General features: G+C 41.1%; 1 protein-coding gene across 1 annotated transcript; it reads left to right on the forward strand.

Annotated features, from left to right (window-relative positions):
* Window positions 1-3,207: 3,207 nt before the first annotated feature.
* LOC128117837 (melanoma-associated antigen 10-like) lies at window positions 3,208-4,454 on the forward strand. Its single transcript, XM_052750250.1, has one exon. The coding sequence runs from the start codon at window positions 3,208-3,210 to the stop codon at window positions 4,090-4,092; it is 885 nt and encodes a 294-aa protein (XP_052606210.1). The 3' UTR covers window positions 4,093-4,454.
* The last annotated feature ends 9,724 nt before the right edge of the window (window positions 4,455-14,178 follow it).

Below are 14,178 nucleotides of genomic sequence, written 5' to 3' on the forward strand. Positions count from 1 at the left end.
TGGAATTAAAGGCATGTGCCACCACTGCCTCGCTGAGACAGGGTCTTTTTTTTTTTTTCCGTTGGTTTATTTCATTTTGTTCTGAGATGGTCCCCACTATGTAGCCAAAGCTATCCTGAAATTCTGTATAGATCAGGTTGGCCTCTTGAGTACTGAGATTACACTTAGTTTAGGAAACATTTTTTTTAAGAGCCAGGCTTTGTGAAGTATGGTAAGACCTTGAGGGTAGATTGAGGATGCCCCAGTCCTAATAGTATCTCCAAAAACTCTAACCCCAGCTCTTATCTGTCCTGCACCATAACAAACCTCACTTTGTTCAAATGAGAATTAATACCCTCTACCTGCTTTAGTAGACTTTGGAATTCAGAGCCATGTTCTAAGGTTCATAAATCCAAGAGGACCCAGGGGTTCACGGCAGGATTCTGAGAGACTCTGAAGGTAGAATGGAGATGCCCCAGTCCTGATAGCAGAACCTCAAACAATCCATTCGTACCACTTTTGTTCACCCTACACCAAATGGTGACACCTTGTTGGAATGAGCTCTTCCACTTCTTCCTTTTGACGCAATGAACTCTGGAATTTGGAGCTGTGTTCTGAGGGAACTGTTAGGGAACTTGATGAGACCTTGGAGATACATTTAGAAGTTTCCCCCTGATGGAGATACTCCCCACAAGAATGATCTGACTCTGATTCTGTTTTCAGCCATGCACCATACAGGGGCTGTCTTGTTAATCCTCCACTTCAGTAGATTTTGGCAATCACAGTCCTCTTCTGAGGTCTGCATAGCTCTGTGAGAGGTTACAGTAAGATCCCAAGGACAGACTTGGGAAGCTCTAGTCCAAATACAGGGAAACTCCAAGTAACCTTCAAGGATGGTTTCATCCTTGACCCTGTTGCCAGCCCTGAACCACAGGGAAATAGGCTTTTCATGGGAGATACTTGGACCCCCAGCTCCCTTCCCCCAACCCCTCCTTCTGTCTCAGGAGTCCCCTGGAGTCAGACCCTTGGTCTGGGGGCGGCAGACTGAGATCACCAGATGTTGGTGTCCAGAATAATCTAGGAGTCATAGGGAAGACTGCAAGGGATGATAAAGTGCCACCAAAGTATCCCACTATGCCCTCCCTGTTAACTCTGGGAGGCTCAGGATCTATGGTCAGATGTGGAGTTCCCAAGATTTTGTCTTGGGTATCAGAAATGAAGGAATTGTCATGGTCAGAGGGGGAAAGGTCCGGATTGTGAGGGGGAGAATTCTAATACAAGAAGGGTCCCACAGAAGCCTGGTCATATGGTCAGCCCAGGGAAGGAGGTGACCAATAAAGTAATGCCTGTTTTCCACATCTTGGTCTGAAAGGGGAGAGGCTTTGTAGGTAGAAGTAAGGCTTCGGGTCAGCAGAGTAAGGGAAGTCAAGATGAATATTTAGGAAGGACTGAGAGTACCGTGGATGGGGACCAACTATACCCTTGCCCTGAGCCCAGATAGACACTAATAAGCAAGTGATTTCTGACTTCTGTATCCAGGTCTGAGAGAGTTTGGGGATTTTACTACAAAGAACACTACCTAAGCAGAGGGAAGGGTCCAGGTCTTAAGAAGACTAAAGGTAGGAAATAAAGGACATCAGTGGGGAGCTCGCACTTGAGAGCACATGGTTACCTCCCCCCTCTTGTCAGCCCTGGTAGTCTCTGGGAAGAGTAACCAGATGCAGTGCACCTTCACTTTAGCCTATGGGGTGTCAAGGAACTATGAGGGTTGTGCAGAATCTCTGGGGAGATGAGATCTGCTATAAAGGGGAAATGTCAGAAAAGACACATCAGATGAATAAACTTCTGGTGGACTTAGGGAACCCTATATGAGCAGAGATGAGTCCAGATCAGGTAGGCAACCCTGAAGATCCCATGCAGGGCTGAAGAGATATGGCTGTCTGTTTGCTTCTCCTGAGAGTTTTCAGGATTTGAGGGGGAAATGAGGAATTTAAGCTCAGTGGGTGATCTAAGCTAGGCACAGATATTAAAGGATCTGGCAAGAGTCACAGACACCAAGGGCTGACTGAGGTAACTCCAGTCTATGGCACAGACAGGGTCCCCACAGAAGTCTGCACTGCAACCCTTGTCACCATCATCCCCACAATCCTGGGCAGCGCCACCAGTCTAAGCCCTCTGTCTGTTTCTAGGTCATTGGTCTCAGAGAACTGAAGGTCCTATCAAGACGATCTTGACTCAGGTCATCTGAGAAAAGATTCCAGTTGTGTCAGAACTCAAGGTGAGGACTGAGAGAGTCCCATCACCCAAACACATGGGACCTAGTGTTTCTGTTGGCTGTGGGAAAACCTGGGGACTGTAGGTGGATTCCCTCCCCTCACTTCCTTTTTCTTCTTTCTCACAGAAATACATCTTCACGTTAAAGAAGGTGGGTGCAGCTCATTAGGGGAAGCAGTTCAGTCCTTGCAATTTATCAAGGTATGTATGAGACGGGCTCTACTTCCTGATACACATAGACCCTAGTGAAGTATGTTACCTCTTCCTGTCACCCTGGGAAAGGGTAGCTGGATACAAGGCTCCCTCACTGCCTTGTCCTGTCTCAAAGCTGTGGCATTTCATTGCAAGAAGTTGGCCTCAGGCCAGAATAGAGGTGGGGTCCAGACTCTGACAGTGTGAAGAGTGACTGAAGAAGGTACCATATGAGACAGCAGAGAAACTACCCAGAGTCTAGCTCTCCTCTCCTATCAGGGCCAGGCACCTATTATTTTCACACTGTGCAGCTCTGGGATGCCTCTGTATCTCTTACAGGAGTTCCAGGGACCAGAAGTGAAGGACTTGGTCTGAGGCAGTGTCCTCAGGTCAGACATAGGGGAAGCCCAAGCAGAGTCAGGAGTTAAAGTGAGATACCAAGGGTCCCATCCACCCCAGAACACAGGGACTATACACATTTCCCTGCCCTGCTGGAGTGTCAAGCTCTGTAACCTAGCTGTGCTCTGAAGACATTTCTCACTACTTCCTTCAGTGTCATAAGTAATAGGACTGACAGAAAGACAGGTTCCCCTATGGCCATACAGTACCACCTAAGAGAAAAACTGCAGCAGGCCATTTTGAGAGGTTTCAGAGGTATAACTGTCAGCAAAGTATTCTCACACTGCTCTCTTCTTGCCCCAGGTCTGAGTCTGTATCACTGTGTTCCTGCCCATCCTCCTACCTGCTAGCTTCAAGAACATCATGTCTCACGGTCAGAAGAGGTGGTATTGCAACTTTCAGGGAGAATCTCAGGCCCCAAGAGAAGAACAGGGACAGATGAGTTCTGATCTCTCTGTGGCTGAGGGAGAAGAGTCCAATGACAACAAGTCCTCCTCTTCCACTAGCCCAACCATCCCCAGGAAGACACCTGCTGGTGGGATACCAAAATTTCATCAGAGTCCTCAACGAGCCATATCTCCTCCCACTGTCATGGCCTCCATTCCAATATCCCCATCTGATAAGGCCTCTGGCAACCAAATAGGGGAGCTGGAAGGCCCCATGGTATTGCACCATGCACTAAGTGCAAAGGTGGCTGATTTGGTTCGGTTCCTGCTCTTCAAGTATAGATTGAAGGAGCTGACCAACAAGGCAGAAATTATAGAAAAGATTGTAGAAGATGATGAGCAGCACTACAATAGGATCTTTAATGAGGCCTCTGAGGGTTTGAAGCTGGTCTTTGGCATTGACGTGATAGAAGTGGACCCTGTGGTCCACACCTATGCCCTTGCCATTGCCCTGGGAATCACTTATGATGGAATGCTTACTAATGGCCAAGGCATGCCCAAAACAGGCCTTCTAATAATTGCCCTAGGTGTCATCTGCATGCATGGCAACCGCGTCAGTGAGAATGTGATCTGGCGAGCACTAAATAAGATGGGAGTAAGTCCCATGGAAAATCACTATGTAGCTGGGAATGCCAAGAAGCTTTTCATTGAAACTTTTGTACAGGAAGGGTATCTGGAATATAATCCAGTGCCTGACAGTGAGCCCCCTCACTATGAATTCCTATGGGGTCCAAGGGCCCATGCTGAAACCACAAGTGTGGATGTCTTAGAGTTTTTGGCTCAGATCAGCAGGATGAACTAAGTGATTCCAGATCCTTCCAATGCCTGCATTTAGTGGCTTTGAGAGAACAGGGAATTTTGTTTAGAATTGCCACCACAAATGGCACACTTCACAGCCAATACAAGTTCTAGTGTCACATTTAGGAGCTTTCTGAATGAAGTCTCAGATGAGTCTTCACTGTGTTTGAAGGTGGCAGTCACTGTTTTAAGTAGTAAAGACGGCCAGTGAAAGTAAATGAATACTGTCTTTTTTTTCTCCCTGTTTTATAAGGGTAACTTGGAACTTTTATTTTTTTGGTATTTTTTCAAATCTTGTTTCTCTTAATTGAAGGACTTAGTGGGCTTCAGAATCTAAGTCTATAAATAGTACTAATGACACATGTACTGCTTTCTGCAGTAGGGTCACACTGTGTAGCCCTAGCTGGCTTGGAATTCTCCATGTAGGCGAAGCTGGCCTTGAATTCAACAGATATCCACCTGCCTCTTCCTCCTGAGGGCCAGGATTAAAGACTTGTGCCACCACACCTACCCATCTTTTGCTACTTTATACAAAATCTTCCATCTTATTTTGTGGTCTGTAATAACATTGGAATAGGAATTTAATTTGAATTGTGAAAGAATTTAGTAATATATCCAATGTCAAAAAATAGAGAAAAATGAAACAAATGGTTAAATCTTATTTTCCCCTTCAACAAAATCTGTTCCTCTGTAAAATTAAGTTACATGTGTAGATCTAAATGTGGATGGCCTTTTGAAATTGTATGAGGAATTGTATCCTAATAAGTTACCCAGTATGACGCTCCACAGCTTCAGAATTATAGAGACGCTCACTATGATGTATAGACTTTGGATCTGGTTATTTCAGTGTGTGATGTTTTTGATTTGCAAGTTCTTCTTAATAAAATTACAATACAAATAAATAAGCCACCGCGCTTACTGGCTGATTTATTGAGGACCTGTTGTTTGCAAGGTCCTGTATTCATGGGGTAATACTAGGAAAAGCTGGATCTGCTTGCCATAAATGGTCAAGTACATTAGCAGTAGCCATATCAAGAAGAAATGAGGTGTCCTCTTAGACCAAAGGAATCATTTCATGCTGTGATTTAGGCCTGAGAAGTGAATGTTTCCATTCTGAGCAGTTCTTTTTCCAATTTCAGAGCAGTTCTTTTTGGGGTTTGTTGGGTTTTTAGTTTTTGTTATATTGTGAGTAATTATGTGTACATGTGGGGATCTGTGCGTGTCAGTGCCAGTACACTAGGAGGCTCGAGGTGTCAGACGCCCCTGAAGCTGAAGTTACAAGCAGTTATAATCCACCTGCTGTGGGTGCTAGGAATTGAATCTGACTCCTCTGGAATTGAAGTATGCTCTCTTAACCATTGAGCCACCTCTCTGTTCCCATAAACAGTTCCTTTTGGATAGCAGGTGGATATGGCAGACAGGAATCACCATCTACATTGTGTGCAGGAAATTTCGTCCTCAGTGTGATACAGAGAGGACTTTCAAGAGGTTGAGTCAAATGGGAATTCTTTGAGATCATTGCCCTCTTCGAAATAATTGATATGATTCCCATAGGAGCCTGTGTATTTTTTGCAAGCACTTGTTATTAAAAAGAGTTAGCCTTTGGGTTGGAGACATGGTTCAGTTGCTCTTACAGAAGACCCAGATTTGTTTCCCAGCACCCACGTAGCAGCTGCCTGTAACTCACACAACTGTCTGTAACTCCAGTTCCAGGGATGCCCTCCTCTGGCCCCCCATAGGTACCAGGCATGAATGTGGTACACAGATATACATGTAGGCAATCCACTCATAAAATAAAAATAATCATTTTTAAAACAAAAATAAAACTTTAAAGAGCCTGACCACTGAATTGCTCTCTGGATTCCTGATCTGTCCCTCTTGCACACACTCCCACTATAGTGTTGGCTGCCATGAGGCCTTTATCAGAGCTGAGTTTGTGTTCTTGGACTTTTAGCCTCTAAAACTATGAGCTAAATAAAGTCCTTTTTATAAATTACCCAGTGATCTAAATGGAAGAGCATTCAGGAACTGACAAAAGTAACTGGAGAAAGGAAATATTTTGGCTCACCATTTTTGGATAAAGCTCATCATTGTGGGGAAATCCTGGACACGGGAGCTTGCAGCAGCTGTTCAAGTTGCATCTGCAGCCACAAAGAAAAGAATGAGAATGCCTGTGTTCAACAACCTTTCAGTCAGAACCTCAGCCCAGGCCAGCAAATGGTGCTTCCCACATTTAGGTTTTGTCTTCTCACATCAATTAACGTAATCAAGACAATCAGTCACAGGCATGGCCGGAGACTAAACTAACCTAGATAAACCCCTACAGGTATGCCCAGAGGCTTGTTTCCTAGGTAATGCTGGCATGCTGAAAATCAATATTAACATCAAAGAGCCAGATGTGGTCCCAGCACTGTGAGGGGGAAGTGGATACAGAGTCCCACCCCTAAAGGAGAAGCTATTTACAATTGATACTCACTGGCAACGGAAAATCTGTTTTCTCCAGTGGAGTGTCAGTGTATATCAACCACACTCCAGTGGAAGCCCCATGCTCAGGAATAGCTGGCCAACACAAAACAAATGCTATGAGTTTTGTTGTTGCTGTTGTTGTTTTGTCTTATTGGTCTTTTGCTTGTTTGCTTTGATTTTTGTTTTTGTGTTTGGTGGGTTTTGGAGAGAGAAAAAAACAAAGTTGGGTAAGTAGGGAGGGGGGATCTGGGAGAAGTTGGAGCACGAGATGGAACATGACCATGATATATTGTATGAGAATTTTTAGTTAAAATAAGAATAGTAAATAAAAATATATATTAACATCACAGTATGTACTGATAGTTTTATATCAACTTGATACAAGCTAAAGTCATCTGAGAGGAGGGAATCTCAAGAAAATTCCTCCATAAGATCGGGTTGTAGGCAAGCCTGTAAGACATTTTCTTAATTAGTGATTAATGGGGAAGGGCCCAGCCCATTGTTGGTGGTGCCATGCCTGGGCTGGTGGGCCTAGATTCCATAAGAAAGCAGACTGAACAAGCCAGGAGGAGCAAGCCAGTAAGCAGCACCCCTCCATGTCCTCTGCTTCAGCTCCTACCTCCAGGTTCCTGCCCTGTTTGAGTTCCTGTCCTGACTTCCTTCAATGTTGAACAGTGATATGGAAGTGTAAGCCAAATAAATCCAACTTGCTTTTGGCCATGGTATTTCATTGCAGGAACAGAAGTCCTAACTAGGGCATAGTACTTAAATTCTAGAAGTTTCAGTTGCATCCAGTTAGGGAAGGGTCTAGACAAATTAAATAATAAATAACCTAGGGAGAAATGGTGGTTGTATAGTGAAGGGGGTTAAACTCTCCCACCGTCAAAACTGAATTTAGGTTTCAGTTCTCTGAGAAGGGCAAAACAGGTGTCTCTCCCAACAAAGGGCCATTTATCCACAATATCCTTACATTCAGGCATGAGGAAGAGAGCACACTCAAGGCCTAAGTCAGCTTCACAGTGTCCCAAGGACAAACCCAGCAGCCCCCTTCTGAGTCACATCCAAGTTTGTGCAGATGTGTCCAAAAATGATAAGACTAAACCTCAGACAATTAAAAAGTATACTAATATAACTGCTGCTTGTTTAACCAATCACATTTGAGGTGACCTAACTGTCCCTGAAGCTCCCCTTAGCTGTTACTAAAAGGGGCCTGCGTGCTCATCTTAGGGTTGTCACCATTTTGTACAGGTGAACACCCCACATGCATGTTGGTATAATAAATGCTCTTTGCTTTTACATACTCTTTGAGTCTGGGGTCTTCCTTCAGCACATTTTAGACCCTACAATAGAAATCTCTGCTAGATATTACTATTCTAATATGTATCATGCTTTGGATGCACTTTGCATGCACCACAAACATCCCAATAAATCTACTTCACAGTTGAATAACCTGAAGTTCACAAGGCTTAGTAATTTTCCCACAACTGTATTGGCTCATAAGTGTCAGGATTGGAATGAGATGGCTGTTGTTATAGGTAGAATTGTACCAATTATAAAATTTCTATAAAAATCTGCACCTCCAATACTTAAGACTGTGACTATATATGAGTACTGGGGAAGCTAATACAAAATAAAGTCATAGTATGAGTCCTAATCCAATGTGACTTGGATTCCATATAACAGCGACCACACACACACACACACACACACGCACACGCACACGCACACGCACACGCACACGCACACGCACACACACACACACACACACACACACGCACACACGTGCGCGCAAGACAAATAAGTGAAAACACAGAGGAGAAGGTTATCTATAGAGCCAACAAGAAAGAACTTACAAGGAGCCTTGATCACAGACATCCAGCTTCCAGAAATGTGTTACATTTTTGTTATTTAAGCTGAAACAGGAGAGCATTTTGATTCCATACTAGGCCTGCCTAGGCTACATAGAAAAGGCATGTCTTTCTTTTTTGTTGCTGAGATTTTTTTTCAGTTTTCATAAATAGCCTAGAGATCAGGTATGGCAATATATTGTGTACTCCAATAAAGCTTGCCTGGGGATCAGAAGACAAAGCCAGCCACTATATTAAACATAGATGCTAGGCAGTGGTAGCACTCGCCTTTAATCCTAGCATTTGGGAGGCTGAGATCTATTCAGATCTCCACGACTTCAAGGCCACACTGAGAACAGAGCCAGGAGTGGTGGTACATGCCTTTATTCCCAGCACTAGGAAGGAATGAAGATGATAGCAAGGTATAGAAAGTTACACAAGGTGTGAGTAAACAGGAAGTCTCCCTCTTGAGGCTGAGGATTTCATAGAGGTAAAAACATGGCTGGATGTTCTGTTATTCTGATCTGTAGATGTAACGGTCTTATTAAATAAGAAACACAGAGCCAAATGCAGAGTTAAAAGCCTAAGAGGTCAGAGCAGTAGCTAAGAGCTGAGACTAAAACCACCTTCTTACCACCCACTGCCGCTGCCATCCTTTTCCTGAGAAAGAGACCTGTGTGTCTGTCTTTTTATTGACTTTCTGTTCTGCCTTCTCATTGGTTGTAAACCCAACCACATGACCTCCTCATCACTGCCTGTCTATACAGAACTCCAGGTCTCTATGGTTGGTATTGAGATTAAAGGCATGTGTATCCACCAGCACCACATGCTGGTGGTGTCCTTGAACACATAGAGATCTGCCTGTCATGTGATTGGGATTAAGGGTATGTGCTACCACTGCCAGACTTCTGCTATGGCTTGCTATTAGCTCTGACACTCAGGCACTTTTGTTTATTAACATACAAATAAAATCACATTTCAGCACAAATAAAATATCACCATATTTCCCCCTTTCTATTTTAATAAAAAGAAAAAAGGAAAAAGGTTATAACTAATATAAGAAAAACTATATACAAAAAGTACAATAACTATATACAATATATACAAGCAATAAATACATAAACAATGTCTAGTCCATTTGCATTTGACATATTCAGAGAAAATAATTCCATTATCTATCTTATTTTGGTAAGTCCAAAATGTACCCGATTCACTTTCTATCCTAACTTATATTACTAACAGAACTATCTTATAATGTCTTTCAAAGTTATACACTTATACCTCTTTAGTGAGTTTCTTCTCTGAAATTCTTAACAAGGAAAACTATAACTATCTAATCTTCAACTCCATCAGAGATTCAAAAAGGAAATAATATTACTAAAAAAAAAAAAAAAAAACAGGAAGTGGACACAAGCGGTTTCCAAAAAATGTGAGTTGACAGAAACAACCAGCTGCCTGGACAGTCACCCAAGGTTTCTCCGCAATGCTGGGGCATCATCTTCAGCCTATAGGCTTAGCGTATCTGACAGACTCATTTGTGAAGTGGGATGTAAACAAGGTAAACAGTTCAACCTCACATTTGGTGAGAGCAGTACATGTACCAGAAACACCTGAATTCTACTAGTGTCATGTCATAATTCAGTATTTTAAATTCTGGAAATTGTTGATGGTTTTTGAATTCAGCTGTCCATTCTTCTTGGCTTGTGTGTGTGGCTTCATCTTGGCATCCCATTCTTCCCAGCATCCCATTCTTCTCAGCTTGTGGGTGGTTTCAACTCTTTTATTAAATGCCAGTCTACCATTGAGAGGTTAGACTCTGTCAGCTTAGTTACTCTTTCAAGAATAACTGTTCCAGCTACTGTTCCACTGCACATCAGAAGCCATTGCTCCACTGCCTGTTCAAACTGCCTTAGAAGAAAGGGGCATTGTACCTTTTCTGGATTGGAAAGGCCACTTCAGGGATGGTGCCATATTGTCCTGGCCTCAGCAAATGCCTTTGTTAAAGCCACAACAACACTTGTCTTGGCCAGAATCGGTAGACCTTTGTTTCATGTCCTATCTGTTCATTTTGTCCTGTTTGTCAGCAGTTGATTCAAGGATACTTTGTTGTCCAGTGGCTAACTTTGGCCACAATGAAAGTTAACTCCAATTGCAGTTTCTTCAATGCCGATATTTTCTCTGAAGTAGATTGGTACTGCCAGGAGCCAACATGTCTCATAGTTATAACAAAAAAAGAAAAATTTTCTAAGTTATTAAAACATTTTTATAGTTATTAAAACATTTTAAATGCCATATTCTGTAGATCTCTGAAGAGTTTTAAGATGACCTGTCTATCTAAAATATATCTGCTCAATCTTGAAAACATACCTAATATGACTACAAGTTCTATTATATGTCTAACTACTAACTTTCATTTCTTTATATTCTAATAGTTGGTAATAATAACATTCAAGGATCAGAAAATTGCATTACATTGTTAAATGAATGGTATAAGTACAATATCCTGAACAAGATTAGAAATATATGTACATCATTTTCTAACAATATCAATCTCAATATATATAATTTGTATACGATATACAAAAATCCAATCCAATGTAAAGTATTTAAAACTAGTAATTGTCTTTTAAAAGTAGATTCAATAATCTATCTTTTTATCTATATCATATCTATATCTTCTCTTTATTTTTCTGAGTAAATTCAATAATCTGTCCTCTATTCTATCATTTCTAGATATCTATTTATTTAAACAAGAACCTTAAATCTAATCTGCTTTCCTTAGCCCTTTTCCTAACCCTTAACAACAACTTGTAACCAACCCTGCTAAACAATGAAAACTATCCCAGACCCAAAACCCATTAAAAGACCAAAAAACCACCTGCCCCACACCACCTCTTTGGGAATGTGGACATTGTGTTCTTAAAATTGCTTCCTGCTGGATATGGGTGAAGGTATCTTTATTCTGAATAGAAAAATATTGGGTTAATTTTCAAATTCTAGGAAAGGTAGCTATATCCTTTGTTGTCCAGTCTGTGCATAATGCCAAAGTTCAGGGTTTATCTCAAGTCCTTATTCAAGTAGTCTTTGAAACTGGACCATCTCACCTAGCCCTCTCAAAATTGCTCTGAACACTTTGTAGTCCGAAGCTGATCTGTAGATGATGTTTGTCAGCTTAGTAATATTATTATTGTCCACGTGGAATTGTTGTTGTTGTGGGACCCCATCTTCTTCCTGGAGACTTCAGTTGATGTTAGGCCTAGCCATGATTTCCTGCAGAAAACTGATAGAGACTCAAACACAAAGACATGTAAAGGCAGCTAATTGAAGCCTTTTGTTCTAGAATTAGTTAGTACCCAATATGACCATTAATATCTAAACAAAATTTAACATATATATAAATCTTGTAAATTTTGATATAAAATTCATACTTTAAGAAAAGCTTAAAGAATCAGAATAGAATCAAAGAATTGAGATTAGTAGTAATAGAATAGTCCCTTAATTAATTTGGTTTTTCTCCTGTTCCATGTCAGAAAATGACTCTTTCTTCTGGCATGACTGAGGGAGTTTGCATTTTCCTTTTAACAACATGCTTGAGTTTAAAGAAGGAGAGAGCCATTCTCCAACTCCAAAGCCAGGTTTAAATTTTAATTGAACTAGGATTACAAGAAGACCAATAGTGTTAAATGTCTTTAGAGAAGAGCAGAAACAAACATTTAGGAAGACTTATGAAATTTTATATGTGATATACCAATAGGCCAATTACTCTTTTTCTTGAGACATTTTTCTAGATGATTTGTCCTTTTTCTTCAGATGTCTCATTTGTCCAGTGTTCTTCAGATTCCTTAGCCTTCATTCTCCTAAAAGACAAAAACAAAAACCTTTCCCCAAGACTAATTTTGGGGAGGTTCCCTTTTGGCAAGTTATATCTGATTAAATGAAAAGACATGTGTTAATGGTATAAGTTAGGTTAAATTGGATGGTCATGCTAGTTGAAGAACTATCACCTCTTCTAATTAAGAGGACTCTCTTTATCAATTTTGATGGTATCCACAGCTTATCTTCTCCTGTAGAAACAAAGCAAAACCTTGTCCCCAACAGAACACATATCCTGGTTTCCATTCTGAGGTCAGCACATCCTTAAAGTATATAGGCTGATTTAATTCTGTAGTTTTTTTCTATTATCCAATGTCTCTCTGCAGCTGTTGTTCCTTTCTCATTAGCATTGAGAAAATTCAAAGTTAATAAAGCATTGTGCAGTCTATTTCTGGGTGTTTTTGTTACCCCTTTCTGTTTATTTAGCATATCCTTTAGAGTTCTGTTTGATCTTTCTATAACTGCTTGACCTGTAGGATTATGTGGTATACTTGTAATATGCTTGTAGCAGGAATGTTAAAAGTTCTTATTAATAAAAACAAACCTGAGGCCAGGTATTGAGGTGAACACTGGAAGATCAGAGAAGCAGAACAAGCCACAGCTTCCTCACTTCGCCAATTCCTCAGCTGATCCTGTTTCCTCAGACTGGAAGGCTCTCAGTCCTCATCCCAAATGAATCTCAGCTGAACTGTGCTGCTCCAAAGCCTAAAAGCTTAACCAGCCAAATACTTCTAGTTTCTGGTCCTCACGCCTTATATATCTTTCTGCTTTCTGCCTCACTCCCTGGGATTAAAGGCTCACTTTCTGGGATTAAAGGCGTGAGTCACCATGCCTAGCTGTTTCCAATGTGGCCTTGAACTCACAGAGATCCAGAGGGATTTCTGTCTCTGGAATGCTAGGATTAAAGATGTGCCTATTCTCTATGTTTAATATTGTGGCTGTTCTCTTCTCTGACCCCAGATAACTTTATTAGCATGCACAATATTTGGGGGAACACAATACAACCACATATGCTTTATATTATAATAAGCAAAAACTGTTTCATTTTAACAGAGACATATGATGGAGCATTGTCAGTTTTAATTTGTGCAGGTATACCCATGATGGCCATACCTTCTAGCAAATGAGTGATTACAGAATCAGCTTTTTCAGAGCTCAAAACAGTTGCCTATTGAAATCCTGAGTAAGTATCAATGGTATGGTGAACATATTTCAATTTTCCAAATTCTGCAAAGTGAAACACATCCATCTGCCAGATTTCATTCCTCTGAGTACCTTTTGGGTTACATCCTGCTGGTAATGGTGTCTGATTGTAGAAGGAACAAGTAGGACATTTCCATACAATTTCCTTGGCTTGTTGCCAGGTTATGGAAAAATCCTTTTTTAAACCTTTACTATTGACATGATGTTTTTATGAAATTCTGAGGCCTCCAGCACATTTCCTATCAATAATTTATCAATCTCATCATTACCTTGTGCTAGAGGACCTGGCAGACCCGTATGGAATTGGATGTGAGTTATATATAAAGGATGACTCCTTTTCCTGATTGTACCTTGTAATTGAATAAATAGTGAAGTTAATTCTGAAGCATCAGGGATAAATTCTGCAGTCTCAATATGTAATACCACTCTTTCAGCATACTGAGAGTCAGTAGCTATGTTGAGAGGTTCTGAAAAATCCATTAATACCAACAGAATAGCATACAATTCTGATTTTTGAACTGAATTATAAGGACTTTGAAGCACTTTACTTAAATTTTCTGATTTATAACCTGCCTTTCCTTGTTTGTTGGCATCTGTATAAAATGTAGGGGCTCTAGATATTGGTGTTTCCAGTACAATTTGAGGCAGAATCCAATCAGCTCTCTTTATAAGTTGAATTCTATCACTTTGGTGGGGATATT

Source organism: Peromyscus californicus, unplaced genomic scaffold (assembly GCF_007827085.1).
Source record: "Peromyscus californicus insignis strain IS unplaced genomic scaffold, ASM782708v3 Scaffold_10__1_contigs__length_136768540, whole genome shotgun sequence".
NCBI lineage: Eukaryota > Metazoa > Chordata > Mammalia > Rodentia > Cricetidae > Peromyscus > Peromyscus californicus.